Here is a 15,835-nt window from a genome sequence, read left to right as displayed (position 1 = left end):
GATGTTCCCAAGTACAGACGGTGTACATTCCGGAATCACAATGGTTCCAAGCAAGGTAAGTATGTGCACAATTCATTCACATGTGTATCTAACTCTGCCCTGACACCAGTTAGTGCCAGAGTGGATGGACACCTCTGACATTCCACACACTTACTTCAAAGTGTTTGTAAGCAGTTTCCAGCATTTTTTTCTGAAACAAATCACAATCCTTTGGGTCTACCAGTTTGTCTCCATAAACACGTGAAGATTCGTGAAGCCACAGGCGTATTAAATCATTTGGACATTTTAAGCATTCAGGAGAAGCAAATAAAATCCCCTACAAAGAAAGAATGGGAAAAATTAAAAACTCAGTAACTGATAACACTCCAAGATAGTATTTTCCTTTACCATTTTAACTGTATACTAAATTTAGTAATTTATTACTTCAAAAGAAATATTGTCAGTAGAATTACTATAGTGGTAGTTTTACTCTCTGGTAAGTAATATCTTAAAAATTTACTAGCATTATACCCAGTTTTGGAACGTAGCTAAGATTGTATTTCAAAAGCCAGCCCCGGAAATAAACACCTCTTTAGAGGACTCGCGTCTATTAAGTCTTTCGACAGATCAAGTTTCCCCAAACTGTTTTACAAACAGCTACCATGAATGTCACAGGATCAAAATTTTTAAATTCTAATACCGTCTGATATCAGTTCATCTAACCCTTCCATTTTGCAGATGAAGAAAACGACACCAAAAGTAAATTGCCCCAAATCACACTTTGTGGGTAGATGCGGAATCAGCACCAAAACGTTTTGCGTCCCGCTCTGTTTCAACACTGCCCTCCACTATCTTGGATTCACACAAAGCCACAACTTTGCAAGAGAGTCGGTTGGCTCTAGACTTAGGAGAGAACACAGCGAGCTGTCGACAAGTAGTTGCAAGCGCTAAACCAACATTTGGTGAAGTCAGGTGTACTTGAGAGCCCGAACATAAGCAGTGACCAGGCCTCTCATCCCATGTCACCTATGGCCTTTCTTCCCCTTTTTACCCTAAGATTAAAAATCCACTTTTAAACCACACCGTACTGAGCACAGTCTTTCCAGCAGGTGCTAGAACGACGGCCATGAGAATGAGTGGCCCACGTCCTCAGGAAGCTGGCGCCTGATGTGGTGTTACGGTCGTGAGGCAGTTGCGGAATGACAGGCCATAAATAACCCTCCAACCACTTTTACTGTATAAGGTAGATCATTCCAGTTAACTTTTTTTTTTAACTCCATGTTTCAATCCCCTCTTTGGAATTTCCTTTCTAAACCAAACACATAAATGCTGTCCTTGTACCGGGTAAGCAAAGTAAGTGTCAAGGTCAAATCAAAATAATTAAGCAGTGTAAGAAATTCAAGCTGCTTTTGATGGATATTTAAGAATCACACTGCATAAATATAAGCAAATAACAAACGATCCCCCTCATTTGGCACAAAATGAGGCACTCAAATATTTATATGGAATACATGGACCTAAGTCGCTACACAACCTAGAGAAACCACTAGTCCCATTGATAAAATGGGAATAAACCTGCCATCCATACTTCACAGAGAAGTTTATGGTTTAAAAATCAAAGAATACACCCACAAAAGTATACAGCATTCTCTTAAATTAAGTTCCAGAAATGAACACCATTAATATTACTATAATCATTCCTCCACCCAAGATGCATAACCCAGGGCTGTCAAGATACCTGGAAGATGTTTGACAGGTCTCGCAGATTAAACAGGTAATGGAATTTAACAGCTGTGGGTAAAAAGTTTTGTGTCATCATCTGATGAAATGCAATTGTTGCCTGTATCAAAAAGGGGCCACTCCTGAGAACTGAGGGACCAAATGCTTGCTGCTGGAAATGGAAGTTAAGAATTTGGCTATAGATGGTGTGTAGTGCGTCCAAGGAGGGAAAGTTGAATGCAAACACAGTGAAATGTCTCTGAAAAACAAAATATAAGAGTTGCATATTATTAGGATTATAATGGTACCAGGAGACTGTGCAAGAAAAAAAAAGGCCCAACTATTATTTTTTAAATCCCTCCCTGTACCCATTGCTACATAACTGTGGTGCCCTCCTCTCTGATTCTGGGCCTAGCCATATGACTTGATTGAGCCAACAGAGTGAGGTGTAGGTGGCAGTGTGCCAGTCACTGTCAGAAGCCTGTATGCTTCCACTTGTTTTTTTTTTTTTTTTTTTTTAAGATCTTATTTTTAAGTAATCTCTATACCCAACATGGGGCTCGAACTTACAACCCTGAGATCCAGAGCCACCGGTTCCATGGACTGAGCCGGCCAGGCACCCATCCACTTGCTCTATTAAGGCTCTACCTTTGCCATGAATTGTACAAGCCTACTGATGGATGAGAGGTCCATGAAGAAGAGCCACATGGTCCCTAACACTTTAGTCAAAGCCACCACAGATTTGCTGATAGTCAACTCCTGGACACATCGATGACCCCATCCAAGATCATGAGAGCCACCCAGCCAACCACCAGCTGATTCCAGATAAGGGAACAAGCAACACTTGGTGCTGTATGCTCTTGTTTAACATATGTTATAGTTGGTGGGGGTTGTTGTTACTACAAGCTTATATGCACACACAAAACATGCACATCAATATTTATTTGTATCAGCTTTATTCATAATTCCCAAATGTGGGAACAACCAAGGCATCCTTCAATAGGTGAATGGATCAACAAACTGATGTACCTATACAATGAATATGAAGTAGTGATAAAAAAAAAAAAATGAGGTATCAAGCCAGGAAAAGACATGGGGAAACCTTAACTGCAATTTAAATGAAGTGAAAGAAGCCAATCTCAAAAGGCTACATACTATGGGATTTCAACTATGTGACATTCTGAAAAAGGTAAAGCTATGGAGACAGTAAACTGATTAAATGATCACCAGGGATTCAGGAGGGAGGGTGGATGGAGGAAAATAGGTAGAGCACAGGGGATTTTCACCACAGTGAAACTCTTCTGTATGGTATTTTCATAGTGGATACCTGACATTATACATTTGCCAAAACCCACAGAATACACAACACAAAGAATGAACTCAAATGTAAATTTGTGACTTTGGTTAGTAATAATGGATATTGGTTCATCAACTGTAACAAATGCAGCACAGTAACATAAAATTTTATAATAGGGTAAAATGAGGTGGGAGGAGTGTGAGAGAGTACATGGAAACTCTCAATACTTTCAACTAAAACTCCTCCCTTTCTAAACTTGTACCTGCTCCTAAAAATACTCTATTACATGGGATGCCCGGGTGGCTCAGTCGGTTGAACGTCCGACTCTTGACTTTGGCTGGTCATGATCTCACAGTTCTTGATACTGAGCCCTGCACTGGGCTCTCACTGGCAGCACAGAGCCTGCTTCGGATTCGCTCCCTCTCTCTCTGCTCCTCCCCCACTTGCTCACATGTGCTCTCTTCTCTCTCAATAAATAAATAAATAAATAAATAAATAAATAAATAAATATTTAAAAAATAGTCTATTAAAAAAATAGCTTACATGCTTATTAACCAAATGTCCAGTAGCAGCCCTCGTTTCTATCCACAGCACCAAGAATCACAATCTATAATGTTTGGGTATTTTATTGGCCCATTGGGGAGGGAGCAGTACTCTATACCTTACCTGTAGTCTAGGATTGATTGTGAAACTGCCCACCATTAGATTCATGCAGGCAATGTACTGACAGTTGTGGATTTCTTTAAGCATCACCTTCTGTCTATCATACCTGAAAGATAGAAAAAAGAACCTTAAATCCAAAAACCAAAGATGACAACACAACAAAATCCCCCAGTTTATGAAGGACTTCATCACAAAGTGTCTCCTTTGATCTTTACAAGCGCTCTGTGATGTTGGGGGTGTTCGTCTCATCTCAGGGACACAAAAATTAAAGCTCAGAAAACAGAAGGCTACATAGCTCCTTTGATGCCAGAATCGGCATAAGGAGCTAAATCAATACACACTATTAATGCTTATTGATTCTCACATGACGCTATTTCTGGTTAGAAATAACCACAGCTAGGCTGGGGGATCTTCTGCTAGTTAATGGCAGGGATGGGCATACTGCAATACCCAGACGTTACCAAACAGTTACAGCCCACAGAGTAAGGTCAAGCATCTAAGTAATTTCGTGTATTTGAGAGTTTAATACTTCAACTAGACAGTAATGCACAAAACAGGCACGTCACTTTTTTATCCAATTCTTCCAAAGATACAAAAGGAACCTTACCTCACTTATGACAATGAAAAGGGAATGTAAAATGACACTTAAAAGTTAACAGAGAAAATGCTCCTCGGAAGGAGGAGCAAATCAGGGTAATTTTATTCTTCAATGTTCATGCAAAATAATAATTGGATTTCAATAAAGAATAAAGCACAGAGACTCGCTTACCAGTGTCCGTAATCAATGTGCTGTCGAATCAGAGTGTGGGGCTGCACTGTGCCATATAAGTCCACTTCGGGCATATTCATATCATCAATGAAATAAACCAGTTTTTTGTTTCCTCCTGGCCCATAGATACGACCAGCTTTTTTCTCTAGAGGTTTCTCAAGAATTCCTGAAACAAATGTATCATTCTGCCCACCAATTGGATAAAATTTAACTTTCTGTCCTTAATCCCTTTTTTCTAATTTTTCCTCATCTTCTGTCCATTTCATCCACTCTAAGTCTCCAAGTATCACCTCTCTGCAGGTTAATATCAGTGATGACTCTCTGCTCATCTCTTCTGTGTCATGTGTTCCGGTCAACCACCCTCCTACTGCCAGAGGTCACCTCACCTCTCCTTCCCTGAGGACTCAACATCTGTGACATGATACCACACTGGCCATCAAGCTGAGGCAACACCATCATTGGTCTGTGTACTTTCCTCCAGGAACCCACTCTAATACATGGCCCACTGTCACTCCAGCCATGGCCTACTTCCTCAGTCTTTGTCTTTCTCAATCACTCTTGCAGGAGCTTCTAGGGACAGCTCAAGAGAGTCCCCCATGCTTCTCTTCCTGGGTTATCCAAGTGCAGAAGTACAAGGGAATCCTGTACGAAGACTCTATCTTGTGCACACATCAGCTTACATTTCTTCACGGGCCTAAATGACTTTGCACGGATTTGAGAAAAATCATGAGGATAGAAAACCCTGAATAGACTGTGTAAGATGTAGTATCTAATAGTTGCCGACTCTCCAAATGAACAATAAACAGCTCAAGGACAGGAAACTACATCGTGGTCATTACTGTATTCCTGATGACAATCCCAAGTCATTTGTTAAATGAACAAATGACTAAATAAATGAAAGAACAAACAAGGATATGATGAAAAATTAACAAAGCTCTCTTCCAAGCAGGGGAACTGCATTCCCAAATGCTTACTTCCTATCAGCCACTGGTACCTGATTGTTTGGCCAACGCCAAACAAGCCTCTTCCTCACTCACAACACACCTCTTCCTTTTTCCCTTCTGTGCTCCTGTTTGTGTGATTAACACCCTCTCAGTCAGCCAGATGCAAAGCTTCAATATAATCTTTCTCTCCTGGTCCCAGACGTGCCTGGCCACAGCCTATAAATGGTACCTCTGGTCTCTTCCTTTTCATCACTCGCTCCACAATGTTAGTCCAGAGCAACATTACATAGAGCTGGTACACTACCCAGGGGGACTGGTCTCCCCACCTCAGATATCTCAAGTATAGCCTGCAGCTTGTCAGTTCCTTGCTCCCCATTTTCCACCCAATGAAATACATGGTCTTCAGCTTGCATCTCAGCTTTTTGTACAGTTACAGTGGCTAACCATTCTACACGGCCTGGGACTAAAAGTCCCATGTTCCAGAAATCCCCACTGCCCCCCCGCCCCCGCATCTTGGAAAATTGACACCAAGTGCTCCATTAACAATGTAACTCCAACCCTCTTCTCCAGCCATTTCTCTATCTTCTACCACATCCCTGCGCATCAGCCAACGTAGAGATTCAATGAATTGAATGTGTTCTGTAATTTTCTCTTTCCTAAGTTTGTTTCCACTGATTCTTCAATCTCAAATCCCATCTCTGCCTGCATACCACTCCATCCTGAAGGTTTCAAATGCAAACTTTCTTTCAAGCACACTGCTCTATTGTTTGTGCTAATGGTCTATGTCTGAATCTTATACATGCCCGTACCCTTCCAGGAATTAGCAAGACGAACTCATACCTCAGTCAAGTACTGCATTCAATTACTGAATTGGACACCTAATCTTTCATTTACAAGTGATAAAGCGATCCCTCCTTCTGGGTCTCTGAATGAAAAACACGCACTGAACACAATGCCTTGGAAAAAAAATAGATAAACAATATATATTCGCTAAAGAATTAAGTGAGAAACTGCCAAGTTAGATTTTTGACTGTTCCACTCCAAGAAGTCAAGGAAGACAAACTTGATTAATAAGAAATTATAGAAAAAACACTCTTGGCTGAGTTAACAACGTCCATGAGCAAGAGAATTTGTTAGTAATCGCTACTTCTAACGCTGCACACACACACACAACACAGAAACCGCAATCCGGGCAATTCAACAGGCTTAATAAACTACTGCACAAGGGGGAGTTTCACAGCCCCACTGCCAGTCTAACCCTGACTCTGCTGGACAGTGACAGATATACCAGTAGCAGCTTCTCCTACCACTGTCTCCTCTGCTTCCCAAGTCTACTTGGCTTACCCTTCCTAATTCAGCAGGCCCAAAATCTGTGTGGCTCTTTTGAGGACACTGATACATGTTTTCAACAGTTTTAAATTCTTACAGTTTTCCAAATATTTAGTTAACAGCTCATGGCCTGCCATTTCAGTGACACAGTTTTAATGAAGTTCTCCTAAACCAATTGTTTACTTGAAAAGGCAACCAGAGCGGTCTTCCTTGTGCACCCTCTCATGTTGCTTGGGCTCCACAAAACTGATTAAAGGTGACCAAACTGCGTAGAGGCAACAGCAATGGACACGGTTTTGATGTCGATTCTTGTGGTTCTAAAGCATAATAACCCAAATAAAGCCTTTAGTGACATAAAAAGCCAAAATCACAACGCTGAAACAAAGTTTATTTTACCCAGATTGGTGATAGGTAAAAGTTCATCTGAAGCTTCAGCAGAAGGTCTAAAGCCTAGAGAAAGTAGCCTTCCCCTTGGGCTGCATGGCCCAGTCTTGACAGTCTCTGATCACCTGTTTCTACAATACAAACAGGAGGGGCGCTTACTCTGCAGAGTCGCAGATGTTGTGTAGTAGTTGAAAGGCACACGGGACACTAGATAATCCTCAGAGAGGCCTGACAGCGTGTCACCTACGAAGGCCGTCTTTCCCACTCCAGCATTTCCTACTAGCATTAGAGGCTGTCCTTTCTCAAGCAGCAACTTTACGAAGTATCTCAGACGAGTTGTCTCTGATGTGTGAACCATAACTCTCTGCAGCAGGGAGGAAGAGAAAGAAAGCCAAGTCAGAAAGAGAGGTTCATTCCAAAATTCCGAATCTGGACCAACACAGTCACTGCACAGTTGAGACCCAAAGCGTTCCTAATTCAGGTTAATGCTCAGTACGGGGGAATCTTACCTAATTTTCAGTTTTGAATTGTCAAAGTTCAGACGTCAGAGCTGGAGGAGAGCAACTGGGTAGTCCCTTCAAAGCACAATGGCATAAGCAACTGATTTATCTTTTCCACATTAAGTACTAGCCAAAGACCCTATCACAGAGTACCTACACTCTGCCCAACCTTGCATTATGCATACAAGGGAATACAGGAAACACTGAAGAAGCTGTCTACCACTTTTTAGGAGCGACAAAACATTTGAAAGTCAAGCCACACATAAATGAAAGTTGGTAGCAATGTCTTGGCTGAATAAGATTAACTGGCAAAATGGTTAGGGCATTCACCCTGGGGAGAAACCCAATGGGGAAACAGTGATTTTAAGTGAAATAGTCATAAATCTAAAGTACATGTCAAACTTATTATGCACTGTTTAGTTAAAAAAAACTGCATAACAATGCCTCTGTTTTGAAAATTGGCTATTTCTTCATATACTATATTGTTTCAAAACAAATTTGAGTTGGCATACAGGAATACAATAACATGAAGAATGGGAATAAACACCAGACTCCGGGAACACAGATTAATATGTAATATCAGGAAAAGGGTAGCAGGTGTAGACATGCAAAAAAAGAAAAAAAAAGAATCCTGCACAATTAGGATGCCTGGGTGGCTCAGTTGGTTGAGTGTCCGACTTCAGCTCAGGTCATGATCTTGTGGTTTGTGGGTTTGGGCCTCATGTTGGGCTCTGTGCTGACAGCTCAGAGCCTAGAGCCTGGAGCCTGTTTCGGAGTTTGTGTCCCCCTCTCTCTCTGCCCCTTCCTCTCTCACACTATGACTCTCTCTCAAAAATAAACATTAAAAAATTAAAAAAAAAAAAAAAGAATCCTGCACAATGATGCAAAGAGAGTTGACATTTCTTACACTTTTGGTGGCCAATTTCAAAAGGGGGTAAAAAACCATTTGCAAGATTCAGATTGTTCATTAAAAAAAATAGCTAAAATCTACAATATATTCTTCATTACATGGTTAGCATATCCTGAACACAACTGCTATTTTATAGATCATTCAGGATCATTTTCATGATTATGAATATTTACTCTAGAATTCTGATTTGATTTAGTGATGCTCTCAAGGCCTACTAAAAGGCAAAGACTGTTCTGTGCTACATTAAACAGTCCCGGATGACTGTTTTTAATCAGTTACATTTTATAATATTTTTCTCCCTTTTTCCTGCTCAATGTCATCACGTGTCTTTTAATTTGGCTATTAGCTCTTTTCTCTACACATTAATAATAATTAACACCTACTTAGAACTGAGTATGTGACAGGTACTATGGTAAGCACTTTATAAGCTATGTTGTATGATACACATACCTAATCTTTGAGGAGAGTTTTGTTAGGATTTTCATCTCGGAGATGATGAAACTAAAGCTAAGAGAACACTGATAACTTGGCCAAGGTCACAGCATGGTAGTAAGTGGTGGTAGTTGGATTAAAATCCAAGCCTGTCCAGAGCCTGAGCCCTGTATTAACTACCACACAGAAGGCGTGCCAGGGCACGGACAGTATGCACGTTACTTAATGTCTTGGCACTCCCATTTTACCCTGTGTAAAAAGGTTATTAATAGTCTATGCCTTAGAAGGTTGTTTTAAGGATAAATTAATCTATGGGGCGCCTGGGTGGCTCAGCCAGTTGGGCATCTGACTTTGGCACAGGTCATAATCTCATGGTTCGTGGGTTCGTGTCGCGCTTCGGGCTCTGTGCTGACAGCTCAGAGCCTGGAGCCCGTTTTGGATTCTGTGTCTCCCTGTCTCTCTGCCCCTCCCCTGTTCATGCTCTGTCTCTGTCTCAAAAATAAATATAAACATTTAAAAACATTTTTTTTAAAAAGGATGTAATCTATGTAAAGCAAGTTAGAAAAGGGTCTGAGATAGACTACTGTAACATCAGTATTGACCATTATTACTGAGTATGGTTCTCTTCCAATATGTTAAGAAGCTGTTAATCAAATAACGTCTGGTCCAGCCGTGCGTAAAATAGGACCACAAATTCCTAATAGTTCCTTGTTGCATAGAAGTTGTCACTGATCAGATGCATCAACCCTGTGATACCAGTTTTTGGTCTTTGGTTAATTACGAATTCTCAGCTTTCAGCTCGCCAGATAACACTCCCAGGTGGGCTAGGTCCAGGCAGGCTGAGAAAAAACAGCTTTCAAAATTTATCAAGCAGATGGAACAGACATGGTAGGTTGCCTCCCAAACACCCATTTCTCCACTCTCCTTCCTGCCAGAGCTCCCACTTTGTCCAAGTCTCCACGCTTCTCCCACACAGACACGCTTTAGGCGAAGCTCCACCTGGTTTCCACAGTGGTGTGGTGATTCATCAAAGCCAATTATTTTAACCCATTACCCTGGCCTGAGACAGCTTAGAATGGTATGTGACCCCTGCAGCATTAGATGAAAGAGGCGGTCTGCTCTGGGGCTTCTGAGAAGGTTTCCTCACTCTTCATAAAGAAAAGATAAGAGAAAGCATCCTTTCCCTCTAAAGGTGACTCTTGATGTTACCGGAGCCCTTTCAGACCAGGAAGAATCCTAGTCTTAAAATGATGCCAGTGTTAAGAAGACCAGAGAGATGGTAAGACCTAAATCCTTGATAATAACACCAAGTCACAGAATTAACCCATCTCAGGGCCATCCTACCTCTCATTTCTTGTTTGTGAAATAACTTTCCTCCTGGCTCGGGGTTACAGGTTGAAGTGGGTCTTCCCAAAATTCTTATGATAAAGCCCAAACCCTTAGTACCTCAGAAAGTGACTGTATTTGCAAACAGGATCTTTAAAGAGGTGATTAAGCTAAAACGAAGCCATGAGGGTGGGCCCTACCTCAATCTGGCTGGTGTCCTTCTAAAAGGAGGCGGTTGGGACAGACTTGGAGACAGTGTCCAGGGAAGCATGGATGCATGCACACAAAGGCCATGTGAGGACACAGCAGGCAGGTGGCCATCTGCAAGCCAAGTAGAGAGGACTCAGGAGAAACCAGAGTGGCCAACACATCAGTCATGGATTGCTAGCCTCCAGAAAGAAACAGGAGACAATGAATTTCTAATGTAGAAGCCACCCAGTCTATGGTATTGTGTTTGGGCATCCCTCGCACACTCATACAAGTAGAACAGGCCCCTAATCCAGGGACAGGTGTCCTTACATAAAGGGAAATGTGCATAAAGGAACACACACAGGGAAAATGCCGTGCAAGTAAGCAGCGAGCACGAAACACCAAGATCACCAGCTAATTCCAGACAGAAAGGCCTGGAAGTCTCTTCCAGTTGTCCCTGACAGCATCAGAAGGAACCAGTCCTGCTGACATGGTTTTTTTCAACTTCTAGCCTCCAGAACCATGAGACAATACATGTCTGCTGTCCAAGCCTTGTGGTAGTTTCCTGTAGCAGCTTCAGGGAACTAATACATTGGGTTTTCTTTGATTTCACATGAGCTGCTTCCTAATTAATGCCACAGAAATCACCTAGATTTTATTCACATAGCACTACTTGAAACAGTAAGTTCCAAAGTGAATCAGAGTGATATGAGATTTAAAAAAAAATTTTTTTAATGTTTATTTATTTTTGAGAGACAGAGTGTGAGCAGGGGAGGGGCAGAGAGAGAGGGAGATACAGAATCTGAAGCAGGCTCCAGGCTCTGAGCTGACAGCACACAGCCTGACGGGGGACTCAAACCCACGAACCATGAGATCATGACCTGAGCTGAAGTCAGATGCTCAACCGACTGAGCCACCCAGGCACCCCTGACATGAGTTTTTTAAAATTTATTTATCTTGAGAGTGAGTGAGCAAGCACGGGGGGAGGCACAGAGAGAGGAGAGAGAGAGGAGAGAGGAGAGAGGAGAGAGGAGAGAGGAGAGAGGAGAGAGAGAGAGAGAGAGAGAGAGAGAGAGAATCCTAAGCAGGCTCCACACTGTCAGTGCAGAGCCCGATGAGAGGCTAAATCCCTTGATCCCTGGGATCATGACCTGAGCCGAAATCAAGAGTCAGACGCTTAACCGATTGAGCCTCCCAGGCGCCCCCAGGATGACACGATTTTAAGAAGTATAATGAAAAGGAAAACAGATTGAGGCAGAATAAGAAGATGCACAGAGAGTAACTCAACATCAGAGAACTGTAAAACGACAGCATATGAAGAGAAAATTAAAGAGATCCTCTTAGATGTGTCAGTTGCCATGAGGATTTGAAACACAGTTGGGGAGATTCCACACATCCATTTTACAGCTTGGGGGCTAAAGGAAAGATGTTCTATGTGAAAAGTGCTGTCTAATAAATTCACAATATGGTCACATATAAGAATCACTGAACTAACAGAAATATGTCTTTGATTTTTAATAAAGCTCACAAAGTTTCCAGGAAAATATAAAGAAAGCTGTTACCACACAATGAAGTTAGAAACTTTTTTAAAAAGGTTGTAGGAATACAAGAGCCATCTTACAGATTGGTCCTATAACTAAGATTCTTCTCTCTCAAGAAATAGAGTATATGCTGACCCTATCAAAAATGTTTCCATCCGGCCGGAAAAGGACTGCTGAAAAAAAGGGGGGCGGGGAGGGGCGGGGAGCGAAGGCTCAAACCAGCACAGTGCGGCTTGAAAATGATAATGTTCCACCTACCTGCAGAGGTACCTCTGGATCCATAGAAAGTTTGGGGACTTTCTCAGCCCAGGGCAAGAATTTCTTAGTTTTGTGGTCCAGATAATAATCAAAGATTGTCCCCTGGGATGGAAACTTCACGGCTTTCATCTCTTTATGCCACCAGCGACTGAATTCCGCTTGAGAGCCTGAAAGCTAAGGAGAACAAGAAAAATCCTTACTGCAGACCTAGAGGTAATTTTGAACACATACAAAGCCCCTCGAAATCCTGTTAGGCACAGTATTTGTAATGTACAGAGGCATAATTACAAATGGGATTGAGTAAATGACCCAAGAAAAATAAATAACTAGAAGTAACTTATAATGAGTGATAATATCAGAGAAGCAGAAAGCTATAATTGCCATGCCTCCATCAGGTACAAATTTTCTGGAATAATTATTAACTTAAAAAGCAAAGTAAGGTTAGGTGAACCTTAGATTACCCCTGGGTTATTCAATTTAACAATGAGCCATCATGCAAATTCCCATGCTAGGTATAGTAAGACAGTGGTTCTCAAACACTCGTGTTGACTGATAGTAAAATCAATTGATATCAATCGATAGTAAAATTGATAGTAAATCAATTGATGGTAAAATAAGAAAGAACAAAGAAATACTTTTTAAAAATTGGTAGCAGTATTTGATTTAAATACTGTCCTTTGTTTGAGCTTATAGACTTCCAAGACCTTTGGGTGTTAAAAAACCTTTTCCTTAATAAAATTATGTTATTAATTAAGGTCACTTTTAAAATAAATGTCCTTATTTAGAAAAGTAAGCATTTGGTAACCCTACTTCATTCCTTCAAGTCAAGATTTGCACTCTTTATCTTTGACATTCTAAATCCGGGCACCCCCACCATGAGGGATGAGGAAAGGCACATTCTTGGTTTTCTGGCAGGGCACCACTGAGGAGCTGAAAGCTCTAGAGAGACAAACTGCTGTCCTCCAGAAAGGACTGTCTTTATATGATGATAGGTACAAGCCTTTTGCTGCTAGATTAGGGTTTGGAAAATAAAGAAGGGGAAATGGTGACTGTATAGTAGTGGGTTATAACAGCCTTCTGTATCTATAGAAGACTGTCTAACGGCTCCTATATTGACCGGACCACCCAGCCTCCTGTCTCCTCCATCCACAGGACCACGCAGCCTCCTGACTCCTCCATCCAGGGAACAACGTGGCACAGAGACTTCTATACCCACAGGATACTCTAGCATAGTGAGCTGGTGAACTCAAAGAACAGCATGTGTGAGCGTCCACCATGTTCAGCAGTGTCATACTTAATCTAAGACCTTAACTCCCATTTTTCTCCAGTGAAATTCTTAAGTCTGTTTTTTTCCTTTGGTGGTCTATGTCCCTGGACTATGGCCAACTTTCTGTACTGGGCTGATTACACTCACGGGTACAGACAGGATGGCCAGAAAACAGGAGAGTGTGGTGAGGGCAGAGAACGGTCATCAGTCTCAGCAGGCAGAGCTTGCCCCAGCACCTTCCCAACACATTGAGCTCACACGCCTACATACCACCACGCATGTGTTCATGAGTCTAGGCTCACGTGATTTTCGGGTTGGTGGCGTGGTATTTCATCACCCTACAGAGGTTGGTCTTAAATCAAGTTAGTTCAGAAAGTAACTTACCTGGCACCGTTCTCTGTAGGCAGAATTCATAGGACTCCTACTTTACGTCAAAATTGGCTGACCACTACATTGCCAAGATCATCTTGGTGATAAATCTTTGATTCACTCAACTAAAATGCATTTGTTCTCTAGTGGGGAAGAAAACCAAAAAAGCTCCTATCCTCGTAGAGTATATGGGGAGATAGAGGCAGAGACATGAGGAAGCACAGTGGAGGGTAAGCCATGGCAGAGGGTAAGCCAATAAATGTACAAATAAAGAGCTGTCTTGAAAGTAAAGTTTGCTGTAAGTAAGAGTAACAGGGGTAAATTCATTTGAATTGGATCTTCAGTGAGCCATCTTTGAGAACGGACACAGATATTTTTTGAGAACAGGCACACTATTCCAAGAAGCAGAAAGAGGCCAGCACAGACAAAGATCCTGTGGGCATGAAAGACCTTGTGTTCCAGAAACTTTCAGTGCAACTGGTGGAAGAGGGTGGGAGGTAGGGGAGGGAGTAGCAAGGAAGAAGCAGGGGGAGACAGGCAGGACCAGATCCAGAGGGCTTGGAAATGGTATTCAATTTTTCACTTTGTCCTAAAAGCAAAAGGAATCCATTAAAGTGTTTTAAACTCTCAAGTGTATCATATAATTCAATTTACATTAAAAAAAGTCACTCTGGCTGCTGAGAGGATAATGGATTATGGGGGAAGTACAAAAGCAGACCGAAGAGGTTGTTACCTTAGAAGCCAAGTGAGAAGGGAATACAGCAGTTTATGGGAGCTCAGGGAGAGTTGATCCAAGACCTATTTCAAAAGTTGTGTGCAATGGCCTGGCTTGAGAACACGGGGCCTGGATCAGTCTGTTGCAGTCTGAACCTGGCTCAGACTTTAACTGTGTGCCCTCACAGGCTAACTTCTCTAAGTTGCGGCTCCTTTTTTGTTTGTAAAAGGGGAGGAAGGTAGTTGTACCAATACATAACAGTTTTATCGTTTTTTGAAGATTCAGTAAAATAGCCTACTAAAAGGCCTAAGCACATTCTCTGACATATAGTAGGCATTCAGATTTGTTCAGTTAATAAATGGCTAACCTAAGAGTGCTTTTTTGTCTGTTTCATTCACGTTTCCAACTTTATAGCCTCTCTTTTGAATGCTTTGTAGTTAGAAGCTTTTGAAGATGAAAAGATGATAATGATGATGATGATGATGAAGACGACGACGACTGTAGTCTAGGGAGAGAATGTCTGGGGGAGTTAGGTGATCATTGTGGTGGCCTGGCTTGATGGACTGGTGGGAAGGTGGCCATGTTTGGAAACTGGAAAGATGAGAACACCATCAGCTAGGAGGGAGGTGATCAGGAATAGAGAGATCTCTGCTGTCAACATCCTACTCACACAACTTTACCTGGTTTATATCCTAGAGAAGGAAAAACCTCCTAGAGAACATGGGAAACATACCAAAGAAGATGGAGGAGGGGATGGGTTGAGGAGAGGGGAGATCATGCCTGTGGCCTCTGTGAAGGAGAAATGCACGTGTGCTGTAAATTGTGCTTGAGAAAAACCCTGTGCAGTCACCTAATCCCAACTTTGGACTCTCACTCAAAGTAACACAGGATGTTATTCTTTAGAAAGCACTTGGGAGATTACAGAAGGAAATGTGCCTTCTGAGAACGATCAAAGTAAGATCGAACAGACCAAGTGAATTCCAAGTTTATTTATAGATATGATCTACAGGAACCTGGCGACAAGAAGCAGAACTGGCCCCCAGGTTTTAGCAGCCATGTATGTGAGGACCTACAACAAAGAAACCAATGGAAATATGGTTCCTGCTTGGCTGTGATGCCTTCTAATTTAAATCCCGTTTACATCTGGAAACATGTGGCCAAGTCTGGAAGACGTGTGCCATCTATTTTTAGTGCAAAGATTCTGGGATACCTGTAGGAGCCTTCTGACCATGAGAGATCCTGAG

The 15,835-nt window shown here is 41.9% G+C and overlaps 1 protein-coding gene across 1 annotated transcript in view; it reads right to left on the bottom strand.

The window, feature by feature from the left end:
- The window catches only part of DNAH11 (dynein axonemal heavy chain 11), a 358,971-nt gene that overhangs the window by 156,486 nt on the left and 186,650 nt on the right, over nucleotides 1-15,835 (bottom strand). Inside the window, exons 45-50 of the mRNA XM_053898599.1 lie at nucleotides 12,241-12,414; nucleotides 7,244-7,448; nucleotides 4,428-4,593; nucleotides 3,662-3,764; nucleotides 1,718-1,957; nucleotides 155-316 (exon numbers count right to left, since the gene is read on the bottom strand). Coding sequence (XP_053754574.1) covers nucleotides 155-316; nucleotides 1,718-1,957; nucleotides 3,662-3,764; nucleotides 4,428-4,593; nucleotides 7,244-7,448; nucleotides 12,241-12,414 — 1,050 coding nt within the window. The remainder of the gene's footprint in view (nucleotides 1-154; nucleotides 317-1,717; nucleotides 1,958-3,661; nucleotides 3,765-4,427; nucleotides 4,594-7,243; nucleotides 7,449-12,240; nucleotides 12,415-15,835) is intronic.

This window comes from Panthera pardus, unplaced genomic scaffold (genome assembly GCF_024362965.1).
Source record: "Panthera pardus isolate Hobbes unplaced genomic scaffold, ASM2436296v1 HiC_scaffold_8, whole genome shotgun sequence".
In the NCBI taxonomy this organism is placed as follows: domain Eukaryota; kingdom Metazoa; phylum Chordata; class Mammalia; order Carnivora; family Felidae; genus Panthera; species Panthera pardus.
Note: the sequence above shows the minus strand (reverse complement) of the source record. Positions and strands in the feature narration are given on the sequence as shown.